Here is a 13,512-nt window from a genome sequence, read left to right as displayed (position 1 = left end):
GAGAGAAAAAGGGTTTGTTCCCACTATTTATAAGCGACCTGCTATTCCTGCCAAATAAAACTAGATTTATCCTCTGGGAAATAACAAATAGTAAAAGATAACCCTCAGCAACAATTCTCACATTTTACTGCCGGGTTTCTAGAACATTTTACAAGTCACTTCTTGGAAGATCCTTGCAGAGACCCTACAGTAAGAAGCCAACTTCTTCTAGGATCAGACCAGACGTGGCTAGATTTTTTTTCTTGTATACAACACAGAATAAACACAGAACAGTACAAACATAGTATATTAAACACCACGTAAATAACATGTCAGGGTAAAGTTAACCAGAGAAACACTCGAGAACATTGCAGAGATGGGTAATGTACAGGAAATGGCCCAGTAGATGGCCCCAATGACTATGGTGAACGATTCCAGAAGACGATTATTATAAGGGCAACAGGTTATGGTTCCCAGAATATCCCTATAAAGGAAAGGCCAGGGGTGCATGCAGGATTGGGTAAAGAGAGGGCTTATGGCCATGAATATGGACATGCAGGTTTGCATAGCAAGAAATACACATATACAGTTATACACAAACATTAATAAACATTATATATATATAGTTACACGCATGTACACATTGTGAAACACATATACACACTGCAATATATAGACTGACTATGACATACACAGACACAAAAAGATACCGTATATACACATAGAGATACTTATATACAATCACACACATATACATATATAAAGTAACCTATAAATACACTGCATGGCCTCCCTCACAGACATCTGTGTAATGGATACATCATAAAAAAGCTCACAATGTATCTGGTAATGGAGTGATGGATGCCCCTGGCATCTATCACAACCTTCATCTAACATATACATCAGGAGTGTTTCCTGGCATATACATTAAACAACGGCCAAAACAGTGTTCACTCTGACTAAGAAATATTAGTCCTTATAAAGTGTTAGCGTGATTAAAAATAAATAAATAAAATGACAGTAAGACTTTAGCGCCTCAGCCTAACCAGAAATGTTCGGATACATTCTCAGCAAGCATATATTGTGTAAATGGTGAAGAATTGAAACCAAGTACTTTAGAAGGTTGTAGAATGTAAAGGGGCACTCCGGCAAAAAAAAAAAATCTTTCAAATCAACTAGTATCAGAAAGTTATAAAGATTTGTAATGTACTTCTACTTAAAAATCTCAAGTCTTAACATACTTATCAGCTGCTGTATGTCCTGCAGGAAGTGTTGTATTCTTTCTAGTCTGACACAGCGCTCTATGCTATACTAGAGAATTTTAATTAGAAGTAAATTACAAATCTATATAACTTTGTGACAGCTGTTTATTTAAAATAAAACTTGTTTTTTTCCGCCGGAGTACCCCTTTAAAAGTATACAATAACTAAGCATATAACAGAAAACAACTTCATCTGGCTTCTCATATGTACAGACTGACAAGATAAATGCAGATTCATGATCCTCATAATGTTAGGCTTTCAAGGGTCCTGGAAGAATTGTTTTTTACAAACTTGTTAGCAGCCACCACTGTGATGGGAAGGGTATGAACAAATTAACAATAATTAGTAATATTAATGAAAGCAGTACTGTCATTTCTGTCAAATACTGACATGTGGTTCAGACATGTTAAAAGTTATGATCACACTGGGTCTGTGAGTTATAGCCATGGGAAGCGTGTGGCTGCACAATCTGTCCTATATGACTGATAGCATGACTCGGGCTCCATTATAAGTCTATGAAGCCTGCTAATGGAGAATGACTCCTGACAGTCGGATTGGGCAGTGAGCCAGGGAGTGAAGCGCACAACCACATGTTTCCCCTACCTATAATTCACAATTGGAGCAAGCCTCAGGACTGAGACCCCTCAAGATCTTAACTTTTGACATGTCTGAACAATATGTCAAAAGTTAAAAGAAATGACAGTACCGCATTATAAAATTTGTAGGAGATAAGCAGAAGATGGCTGGTCTGGTATTGCATCTGGTATTGCAGCTTAGGTCCATTCAATTGAGTTAGGGCCCTATTACATGGAGCATACACGGGTTGATTCGTCCGATTATCGCTTTGTGTAATAGACAATGTTTAGCCAATGACAATCATGATCGGCTGATCGTTGTTTTAGGTTTGGACCTAAAGTTCCCCAAACACCTGACATCTTACCTCCCCCCACTGCTGGTCTTCTCTCCGGTGCTCCACAGCTTCCTGGTCCCAGCGGCTGCAGCATCTGAGCGGCTGTTGTCGCTGGGGACGGGAAGCTGCAGAGCACAGGAGAGAAGTCCGGAATCGGGGAGAGGTAAGGTGTCAGGTGTTTAGGCAAGAGCTGCATAGACATCGCTATCGCTATCGCTGCAAAGACATCGATTATCGTGCCGTCTAATAGGTCCAGTAAACGAGCTCCGATCTAGCAGATCAGTGCTCGTTTACTAAAATGATCGGGCCGACTGTAATAATACCCTTAGTAACAATATCAGGACAAAAGAAATGTAGTTTCTGGAAAAAAAAACAGCCATGCTCCCCACCCCACCCCCCTATAACCAGTTTAGTTGCATTCTATTAACAAGGATACTGACTACAACATTCAGGTGACATACAGAGTACATAAGATAGCTGTACCTATAAAACTGTAGCATGCATCCGGTGATCGCCATCCCTCCTGGAACCTGGAAAGACATTCTCCCGATCAGGTTCATCTTGTCGCCGGTGTCCGGGTGGAAGGCAGAGTCATATAGCTTCTTGGCATAATGAAGTTGTTCTTTACTTGTGCCGGGTGGAGTGACACCTGCTCTGAACACAGAATACACAGTCTAATCTGGTCTAGAGGTAGAAAATATTCATCAATATGAATAAATTAGGGGCATTTGGAACCAAGATCAAAAATGACAACCTACAGGAAGACACTATAACATAAAATGAAAAGCACAGCATAGAACTAAAATAGTACATATAGACAGATGGTAGAGGTAAGGCTAGGTGTACACTGTGTTACTGCAGTGTATTCCGCATATATAGAGTGAAAAGGGATGCCAATGTATACCGCGATGCACTGCAGCAGGCCCCATTCACTTTAATGAGCCAAACATAGTCAGCAAGTGACTACATCTGGGCCTCTTTCCACAGGTATACCTTTATATAGCTGGACTATAGTGTGCCATGGTATAAGCTGGTATCCTCTTTTCCTCAGTATACCGATGTATACTGAAGACACACTGTAAACTTAGGCATAAAACTTTTGTGACCCTATAAAGAAATTGCTTACTTCTGGCACATGAATTGTGCAGGCCTGCAGCTTCCCATTCATAATTAGTAAAATTTTGAAAACTCAAATTGGGACATTTAAAGGGGTTATCCAGGCTTACAAAAACATGGCAGCTTTCTTACAGAAACAGCACCTCTCCTGACCTCTCTTTGGGTGTGGTTTTGCAACTGAGTTCCACTGAAGTGAATGAACATTATGTGTAATACACACAACTTGAGGACAAGGGTGGCGCTGTTTTGAAAGTAGTTTTTTTTTAAATTCTGAATTCCGCTTTGAGCTATCCCTACTTTGTAGAAGCTTCCCTTCTCCATATATCACATATATAGTGATATATGGAGAATCCTGGCTGTAACTATTTAGTTTCCATGCAGTGCTAATACAGGATAAACTAAGTATTACACAGTGCCCAGTCACACTGACGATCTGTCTATGTAACAGTGGGCAGGACAGGTCCTCCACAGAGAGAGAGAAAGAGAGAGATCCTGAATAGGTCTTTGAACAAGGAGTTTAATCCTGCTGTTCCAGAGGGATTGCTGAATTCAGTGGTGCCACTTGAGCCACCATAGGGCTGCAAGGAAAACATGGACACAGCCTGTAGCTGTATCCATGTTTTCCAGGACTCCCTAGGGCAGAATCCAACTTCTCCAGCCTTCGAGAGTCAAATGCTGAGCATTTGGGTTTGCAAACGTTGCCGAACCTGAACAGTTCCACTCAACACTAAATTTGAACAATGGACGCCCCCTCTATAAACTCATAAGGGGAGAGTTGAAGAAATATAAGCTGAGCTCTGATTGGTTACTCTGGGCAACAAAGAGAATCTTACTATGAAGCCAGCTGGATAAATCTCCCATTTGGCTTCATTTAGGAGGGTGTTTATGGATCCTGTTCCTGTAGAACTGACAAGCCAGTCCCAGCACAGTGACAGGCTGGTTAGACGTATAGAAGCGTGCATAACCGTCCCGTTACCCCCAGTGACCGGCCACATTACCGCTGCACTATAGCAGACTCCTTGCACAGTAATGGAGTGCAGACAGTCTCTGTTATTACGGCTTTGTTTGATGAAGGAGTTTGTTACAGATTTTAATTAGCTGAACAGTGGATGTGTAAGTGACAGCGCCTCTTTAATGGATTTCACAGAAAAAGCCGATCATTAAAATCTGACAGGTTTATTGATCTATCCCCAGCGCTGGAGATGTTTTGATACCCAGCTGTCCCTGTGTTGCCTAGCAACCCTCTACCTGTGTTTCATTAACTCTAAAAAGACAGGAGCACATTGACTCCACGCATGTCGCTGCCGAGCTCCCTCCACTCCCTCCGCATTTCTTTTTGTTTTAAAGCAATTTAAAAGGGGAATCCACCTCCTATTTATAACAGTAGAGGCTTCACTATATCCACCGCAGATCTAATCCTTGGATGACTTTATCCTTTTCTTGCATGATGTTCAATTAGAGATGAGCGAACCGGGTTCGGGGTCCAGATGATCCGAACCCGAACTTTCGGCATTTGATTAGCTGGGGCTGCTGAACTTGGATAAAGCTCTAAGGTTGCCTGTAAAACATGGATACAGCCAATGACTATATCCATGTTTTCCACATAGCCTTAGGGCTTTATCCAACTTCAGCAGCCCCCGCTAATCCAATGCCGAAAGTTCGGGTTCGGATCGACTCGAGCATGCTCCAGGTTTGCTCATCTCTATGTTCAATGTCTGTGTGTTCACCTCTTGGGGAGATGCAGTTTGAGGCTATGAGCTTGTTTTTTGGACCATGTTCTCACTCCCTTAAAGCGAATGTACTTTAAAAATTTGTTAGACTATCTGGTTGGTGCCTGTACATACATCACAGTGGCGCAGTAAATTTTTTGAAGATGCCTCCTGGTCTATGTGCATTTTGGCCCGTTCTATGCACTGGAGGCGGACCTGGCGCCCCCAGAGTACCGATATCCCATCCCATCGGTTATGCAATACTTTTAACTCCTTACTAAAGCTACTGCTGCAGACGCGGCTGGTACGTGCTGCGAGCTGCACAGTAGCTCTGTACTATGCTTCCGGGAACCATATTAGCACAATTGTGCTGATTGGTTCCCTTTAAAGAGGATGTACCATCAGGTATATCCTCTTTAATATGACCCACGGATCTAACGGCACCGTCACAGGGAAGCCAGTGCTGCGGTCCTTTTTTTTTAACCGCGGCCCAGCTCCAGTGTATGGCGCCGTTCTATCCATGGGTACCAGGCTGGGGCTGTAGCACAGGAGGTGGGCCGGCCCGCGCCCAGTGGGAGGGAATTCCCTACCCTCTATGATGCGGCTTCCTTAGAATCAATGGAGCCACGTCATAGAGGGAAGAAAATTTTCTCCCACTGGGGGCGAGCTGGCCCGTCTCCTGTGCTTCAGCCCTGGCCCAGTACCCGTGGATAGAACAGCGCGATACACTGGAGCTGGGCCGCGGTTAAAAAAACGGACTGCGGCACCGGCTTCCCCGTGACGCCGCCGTTAGATTCGTGGGTCAAATAAAAGAGGATGTACCTATATACACACATATATATATATAAGTCAATAGAAAAGCGCATTTAAACAAATGCACACACTTGCTTTCATTTTTTTCCCATAAAGCAGATATGTTAAGCGGACTGCAAAAACACTGCAGTGTAAACCCAGCCTAAGAACTGCAAGGCTGCAAGATTTATTCTCTTTTTAAAGATTAGGTATAGGTTGAAAAATAAAAGCTTCCTAAAAATAAGTTTAAAAATGAAAACTTGATTTAAACAGGTAGTTTTCTGAACAAAAGTGTGTAGAGTAATACTAAATAGGACACCGTTATTTCCATCAGGGTCCTCTTGTAGTGCTGCCTTTCAATAATTATTATAAATGTCGATTATTATATAAATTGTCGATATTATAAATGTTACATTTACTCATCATGCCAGGCAAAAAAAAAATTATTATTTTTGCAGCGACATGATCAATGACAGTTTTAGCACTCATCATTGATCTTCTCCTTCCTTCACAAGGGCTGATTATATCATTACAATTGCAAAAATTGTGACTAAGGAATCATTTATAAGGGTTTGGACAGCAAATGTTATCCATGCAAAATTAATCTGTGTCATGTATTGGATGACCTGATCAGAGCATTACATATGACTACCATAAGATTTACGATTATTAGAATTTTTTTTCATTTCGGGTGGGACTTGAGATGGCAGAGGCACAAGCAATTTTCATGTCTGTGGAGTTGGGGGTCGCTGTGAAGTTTTGTTTCTCTAGACCAGGCATGTCCAAACTTTTTTCGAAGAGTGCCAAATTTGATGAAGTGAACATGTGCGAGGGCCGAACATTTTACATGCTACATGCTATATGCTTTATAACACAGGCAGATAATAGCAAGCTGGATACCTGGGGGGCCGTAAAAGTTCGGAACGCGGGCCGCAAATGGCCCTCCGGCCGGACTTTGGACATGCCTGCTCTAGACAAAATGTCTGTAAAGGAGGTCACAAACACTAGGGAAGAAGTGTCCTTCCTACAGCACTGTCAAAATCTGGGTTTCTCGTCTCAAATTGTGGCATTTTACTGTTGAAGATGAACCCTGAACAGGCCTGGCAACTAGCAATGCTTTCCATAAGTTGATTGTCCACCAAAAAGATTTCTCAGATACTGGACATCTCCCTGTAGCATGTTGGTTTCATTATTACCAGTATCCTTGACATGCGACTTGTGACATAATGCGCCTTCGCACAGTTCCAGACTTGTGGATGCTAAAAGGAAGACCCTGGGTTTCCAATTGGTCCACCATTCCCCTACTCACCTGACCCGGACCCTTCTGACTACTCTGTTTACTAACTTCAAGAAACACCTGAAGCAATGTGGACATTGCTGGCATCAAACATGCTGCTATCACATGGTTTCTTTTTGAATGGCCTGAAAAGATGCAACAACAACAATGTAAGACTAGGTTCACACTAGTGTTTTAGCCTCCCGTTTACCCGTTCAATTAAAATGGACGGATCCGTTAGCAAATCAGAAAAATGCTAGTGTGAACCCAGCCTAACAAGTGCATCAGTCTAAGGGGGGAATATGTTGAATAATTGTGTACTTGCAAAACGTTGACTTGATTTGTTACTTCTCAACCACCCCCCATATGTACTGCTGCCCACAGTTTAGAATGACTGAACAGCAGGTTGTATGCTCTTACTCAACAACACACAAATATAGTTTTGGACTCTTGTCCACTTCCCCCTCCCTCCCCCTTTCTTTCGTTCTGTGCCCTTTTTCACAGTATTTTTGTAAAAGAATTGGTACAGACTATATTGTGAAATACAAGAGAAAATACTTTGGTTCTATCAAATCAGTCCAGGTCTAAACACCCAGAACCCAACCAATAAAAACTTTTGATACGTCTTTATGACCTGTCAAAAGTTTTTTAAAGTGACAATACCCATTTAAACGTCTACAACCCTCCTGATCTAGGTCAGATTTTCTGTCCCATCATATATTTTAATGCAATTTTGTATTGCTACAATATTTCAAAAGAGTTTCACTGTATATTTGAACAATATTCAAGGCATATTAAACATTAAAGGAGAAGTCCAACATTGAAGTAAAAAATCATTATGGGCAGGGGGTGGGTGGAAGATATAAAAAAAAGGTTATTGTCACCTGTCCTGATGCCCACCCAGCGTCGCATCTCGCTCCCGGACCCCGCTGGCTGTCTTCTGAGCTCCCCGCTGGCTAAGTCGTACCCCACTGATTGGCTGGGCTAAATCCCACCAGTCTGTGATATGGATCCCGGATGAACCTGGACCAGAAGAGGAGATGACTGCCGGCAGGGTCCATGAGCTCATAATGACTGTTAACCCCACGACCCTGCCCCCCCCCCCCCCTAAACCCGGACTTCTCCTTTAAGGAAAAAAAAGTAATAGATCAGTAGAGCTGTGAAGACACTGCACACATAATCACTCAATTTTATGTCACATGATACTTATTAATATTTTTCTATGAAATTACCTGCAGGCTTCAACAAGCAGTTTTGCTCTGTCCAGTTCTTGCTCGGACACAATCACAGTCCTGGGGTCTGTAATATTGAAGAAGTGCTTCAGTCTGCCCATGAACGTATTCTGGTCCCATCTTGGGGCATCAATGTTAAATTTGGAAACATCGCCTTCCATATTTCTAAACCTAGTTTAACTGTAACATAATAGGAAAAAGATTTCTGTATCATGTTACTAACTGAAAAGTTTTCGAGAATACATACATAGAGACCAAATAAATGTCAATGTCAGCTACTGAGGACTCGAACAAACATTTATAGGAGATATATATATATATATATATATATATATATATATATAGTGGTGCCTTGGATTACAAGCACAATTTGTTCTGGGACCGCGCTTGTAATCCAAACCCACTCTTAAACCAAAGCAAAATTTCCCATAAGAAATCACTGAAATGCAGACAATTGGTTCCACACCCTAAAAATAATGATTTCATATTCTGAATAACATGTAAAACTAATGAAATAAACAGTTAGAAACAGCAGAATATGTGATAAGTTCCTGTACAGTATAGCAATCAGCATGTGGAGTATAATGTATAGTAAGAGCAAAAACCAGGACAACAGCAGCAGATAGAGGTAGATAGAGGTAGATATAGGATGGAACTGCAGATCGCCATAATGGAGTAGCATAGTACAACAGGCTAGAATAGAGAAGCAGGGCTGCTGTCAGAGGTCTGTGTAGTCACATGACAGCAGTGGGGAAGGGGTGTGTGTTCAGCATGGACCAATCAGGACTGACAGAGACTGCAGGGAGCATGAAGAAATGAGCAGGACAGATGTGGGCACAAACATGCAGAACTCTCTGTCCGGGGAGAGAGGGCTTACAGCTATGGAGAGATTACCTCCACAGTCCTGTCCCCTGATACAAGCCCCAGCCTGAAGTGGATCTGCTATGATTTGGAAGGTGAGGGACACTTCCTGGGTCAGAGTACAGTGCTGTAGACCACGCTATGCAGACCATCTCCCTCCCACGCAGAACAGGGAGCTCTTAATGCTCCTAAACCAAGTCAAGTTACACCATATTCCACCACAGTTAATGACGTATTAGTTGCTTTATTACTTCTAACATTTTACATAACTGGGTTACAAGATGTTTGAAATTGCTCGCTCCACAGTGTGTAGTGGAGAGTTCTCATGTGGGTGTGCATGGATGCACCTGCATCAGAACTAAGTGGCGCTAAAGATGATCTTTTCTGAGACGGAACGATCGGTCTCATAGTACGTGTGACCATAGTCTATGGCTGTAACCAAGTTTTCGTGGACAGCTTATGACTGTAACTATCTTTTCCCAGACTACCTAGGGCTGCATCCAACTTCTTCAGTCAGCAGTACTTAAATGTCGGAGTATCGGACTTGAGCGTGCTTGAGTTGTGCTCATCTCCAATTTGTACCAATATTATAAAAAAAAAATCTTCTTATGCTTTTGCATTAACTTTTTTTTTTTCATGCTTCTTATTTCATAAGCACAGCTTTCCGTTCATGGCTCTTATAATGGTACAAAGAAAAGTCACCAGAGACAACTAACACAATACTTGTACGGAGATCCAGGAAATATAAAACTATTCATACACAATGATTACTACTCACTAAACTATAAGTTGTCAGTCACAGATAATACAAAGTAATCCACCCAAGAGCAGTGCAATAAACCAGTGGTAATGTAGACTTGTATTTAAGGCAAATATACGTTTCATGGGAATATCCAGACTTCAATATCAGATTGGTGGAGGCCGATTCCTGATGCCCTTTCCAATCAGTTGCTGAAAGGGGTTGTGTGCTTGTGTGATCGCTGCAGCCTCTTCAATGTTTCCATCAGCTTCTGTGTAGTTTGCACTTGGCAAAAGTTGCACTTTTGCACATTTCAAGGTATTGCATGTTGAATGGGATGGGTAATTCTGAGGGTAGGCCATCAATTTTAAAAGACTACATAAGCCCTTTAATGTAAGAGATGTGATGAGATGTCATTGTATGAACATCAATAGAAATTACTTTAAGGGTACGTTCACACTTACCGGATCCGCAGCAGATTTCATTTAAATAACTGAACACAGCATCAAATCTGCACCATCAAATCTGCTGCAGATCTGCTGCGGATCCTGTAGGTGTGAATGCACACTAAATCAAACTGGCATGCACAACCCTTTTATAGTCTGATCAATAGTATTGTCCCATGAAAACTTGCACTGTTATCATTTCTATATTAAAGGGACAGGAAAGTCCAGCGCTCCGTCATTCTCTATGAGTGTTGGACTCATCTCTCAGCGCGCGCGCCGGGCTGCAGCGGCTGAGATCTTCTTCACCCGACCACCTCCAGAAGCGGGACCCGGCGGGATTAGGTGAGTATAGGGGGCTCTAACGGGGGGTCGGAAGCCTGTCACCCCGGCACGGGGGGTGACAGGTTCCCTATAAATTACACCCTCCCCCCTCCCTATCGGGCTCAGTAATGTTTATCAGGCACAAGTCTGGGGTCATTTTCATAGGATGTCAATCGACATATCAATATGTATTTTATTTGGTATAGGGACACATACAGAAAAAGAATGTACAGAAGACAGGTTGGACATTCCCCAGGGTGATGAAGTCTAGAAAATAGAACAGACGGATTGGTGGGGGCTTTTGGGATGTACATTGCGCTTTAGGGCTATCAATACAAATGTTTTGTACTTCTCCGATTTTTAAGGGTCACACAGCTCAACAACAGCAAAAAAAGTACAGGAAAATATAAAGTGTGAACTGGTCCTCGTTTTCCTTTCTCTGCCCCATAATCTTTTATACATCTATGCTGAAATACACCTATCTACTATTAGTATACAACAGGGTTCAATTATTTTGGGATTATAGATAAGTGGGCAAAAATACAGAGCTAAATAATTCATAGGGAATTAACAAATCCTAAACAAAAACAACAAGAAAAATATACTGTAACATTGACCTTTGGGCGGTCATTAGTCAGATAAAATAATGGAAGTAGATAGGGCAACATGTCAAAAAGGCTTTGCCTGAAATAACCTGTTCTCCATCTGTATGATTCAGAGATCAACCTGAGCAAGGTAACAGCTGGAAAAGCAAGTTCTTGCTTCAATACCATGATCTTCCTCTCCCAGAAACCCAGAGTTCCTAAGAATATTATTACACGGGCCGATGAAGGCCCGATAATAACTGTAAACGAGCGCCGATCTGCTAGATCGGCTATAACACGGCTCGATAATCGTTTAACAAGGCCTGTAGGGACATTGTTACCGATGTCCTTGCAGCCCTTGCTTTTACTTTATACATTACCTGTCCAGGCTGCAGGGCTCCTAGTGCGGTCTTCTTCTCCCCGGGTCCCGCACACTGCAGCTTCAGAGCGGCCTGTCTCAGCTGCGGTCCCAGCCAGTGATTGGCTGAGCGGCCTGTCAGCTCAGACAGGCTGCTCTGAAGCTGCAGTGTGGGGGACCCCTGGAGAAGAAGACCGCAAGAGGAGCCCTGCAGCATGGACAGATAATGTAAATCGCCAGTCGCCGGCCGCACACCGCTATTACACGTAACGATGCATGGTCGGCGCCTGACAATTATAGGTTCAAACTTATATCAACGATCAGCCGATGATCGTTGTCATCGGCTGTTCGTTGTTTTTAATACACAGAGTGATAATTGCCTGAATCGGGCCGATTCGGTTGGTTTTCGTTCTGTGTAATAGTACCCTAAGATTGTGCTGCAGTTTCCAATAAGAATAAATTCTTCCATTAATTGCTACTGGAAACTGATGTGATGCAGTTACAGCCTAGGTTCCCACTGTGTAAAAACAACAGCGTATTTCATAACAATGGCCGTTATTTCTCAAATAACGGCTGTTGTTTGCACAACAACATATTAAATATGGCCGTTGTTTTTAAATAGTTTGATCCTAGCCACAAACTGCAACACAACCTGATTATTTATTCTAATGGTGCGTTTACACAGATTTATCTGACATATTTTTGAAGCCAAAGCCAGGAACAGACTAGAAACAGAGAACAGGTCATAAAGGAAAGACTGAGATCTATCCTCTTTTCAAATCCTTTCCTGGCTTTGGCTTCCAAAATCTGGGGTGCGGGGGGGGGGCTTCCCGGGTGATCGTTAGATCGTCCGGGCATAGTATACAGCAGCGGTCTGCTACCGCCGCTCCTATTCCGCGTAGTGACGGCAGCAGATCGCTGCTGTACAAGTCGTTTGTCTTTCAACGTTTGAAAGACAAACGACGCAATGATCAGCTGACATGTATGATGTCGGCTAATCGTTTGCCTTCTATTCCACGGGACAATTATCGGCCGAAGATAATCGTTCTGTGGAATAAGGCCTTAACCCTTTTAAAGAAGTGACATTTCTGCACTGTGCATCAATGAAATGAATGGGAGACTTATAAACTGTTCTGTTTTTATTAATGTTACAGTATGTGCGCATTTTCAGGAGTCATGGAAATGCCCCAAAATGCACTTAAATTGCTTTTTACTGAAAAACAAAAAACACTTCCTGTCTCACATTGGGTAATGTAAAAAGGGGCCTTAAAGGGCCTTCAGCCTACAATACAGCTGAAGACCAGTAATAGAAGATCAGTGATTTGACAATTCAATGCAATACAGATGCATTGCATTGAACTGTACTGATCATACAATTGCATAGTGCAGTTCTCTAAGAGGAAAATGAATTAGAAAAAAAACTTTTAAAAAATCCAGATAATTCAAATAACTTATTTTCCAACTTTTTAAAAAATCCCCTCTAAAAAGCTGCGCAGGTGGGAAGTTATTGTTTTGAGAAGGATTTTATTTTAAGTAGTAAAACAATATAAGATGGACATCCCTGTAACCTGTAGAATAGATATGTCTGTATTACCATACAGTGAACAACTTATGGCACTCCAGCTGATGCAAAACTACAACTCCCAGCATGCCCTGACACCATCTGGATGTTAAGGCATGCTGGGAGTTGTAGTTTTGCAACAGCTAGAGCGTGACAGGATGGGAAACACTGCTGTCTATTATAGCGAGCAGCTGTTATCGTCTATGCAATGATCCAGGGTATAGACCCTACCTGCACCACTGCTCCAGCGCCTTCTCCACACAAGCATGCACTACTACCCCATTCACTCTGCGCTTCCGTCCACGCCAGCTGCCGGGCGAGTCCTAGCCAATCAGAAGACAGGATTTGCACCCCCAACCAATCACA

General features: G+C 42.4%; 1 protein-coding gene across 1 annotated transcript in view; it reads right to left on the bottom strand.

Moving 5' to 3' along the window:
• The window catches only part of SFXN2 (sideroflexin 2), a 35,107-nt gene extending 21,627 nt beyond the window's left edge, over positions 1-13,480 (bottom strand). The window contains exons 1-3 of the mRNA XM_069980204.1: positions 13,378-13,480; positions 8,277-8,456; positions 2,635-2,805 (exon numbers count right to left, since the gene is read on the bottom strand). Coding sequence (XP_069836305.1) covers positions 2,635-2,805; positions 8,277-8,437 — 332 coding nt within the window. The 5' untranslated portion in view covers positions 8,438-8,456; positions 13,378-13,480. The remainder of the gene's footprint in view (positions 1-2,634; positions 2,806-8,276; positions 8,457-13,377) is intronic.
• Positions 13,481-13,512: the final 32 nt, after the last annotated feature.

This window comes from Dendropsophus ebraccatus, chromosome 8 (assembly GCF_027789765.1).
Source record: "Dendropsophus ebraccatus isolate aDenEbr1 chromosome 8, aDenEbr1.pat, whole genome shotgun sequence".
NCBI lineage: Eukaryota > Metazoa > Chordata > Amphibia > Anura > Hylidae > Dendropsophus > Dendropsophus ebraccatus.
This window is presented reverse-complemented; position numbering and strand designations above follow the sequence as displayed.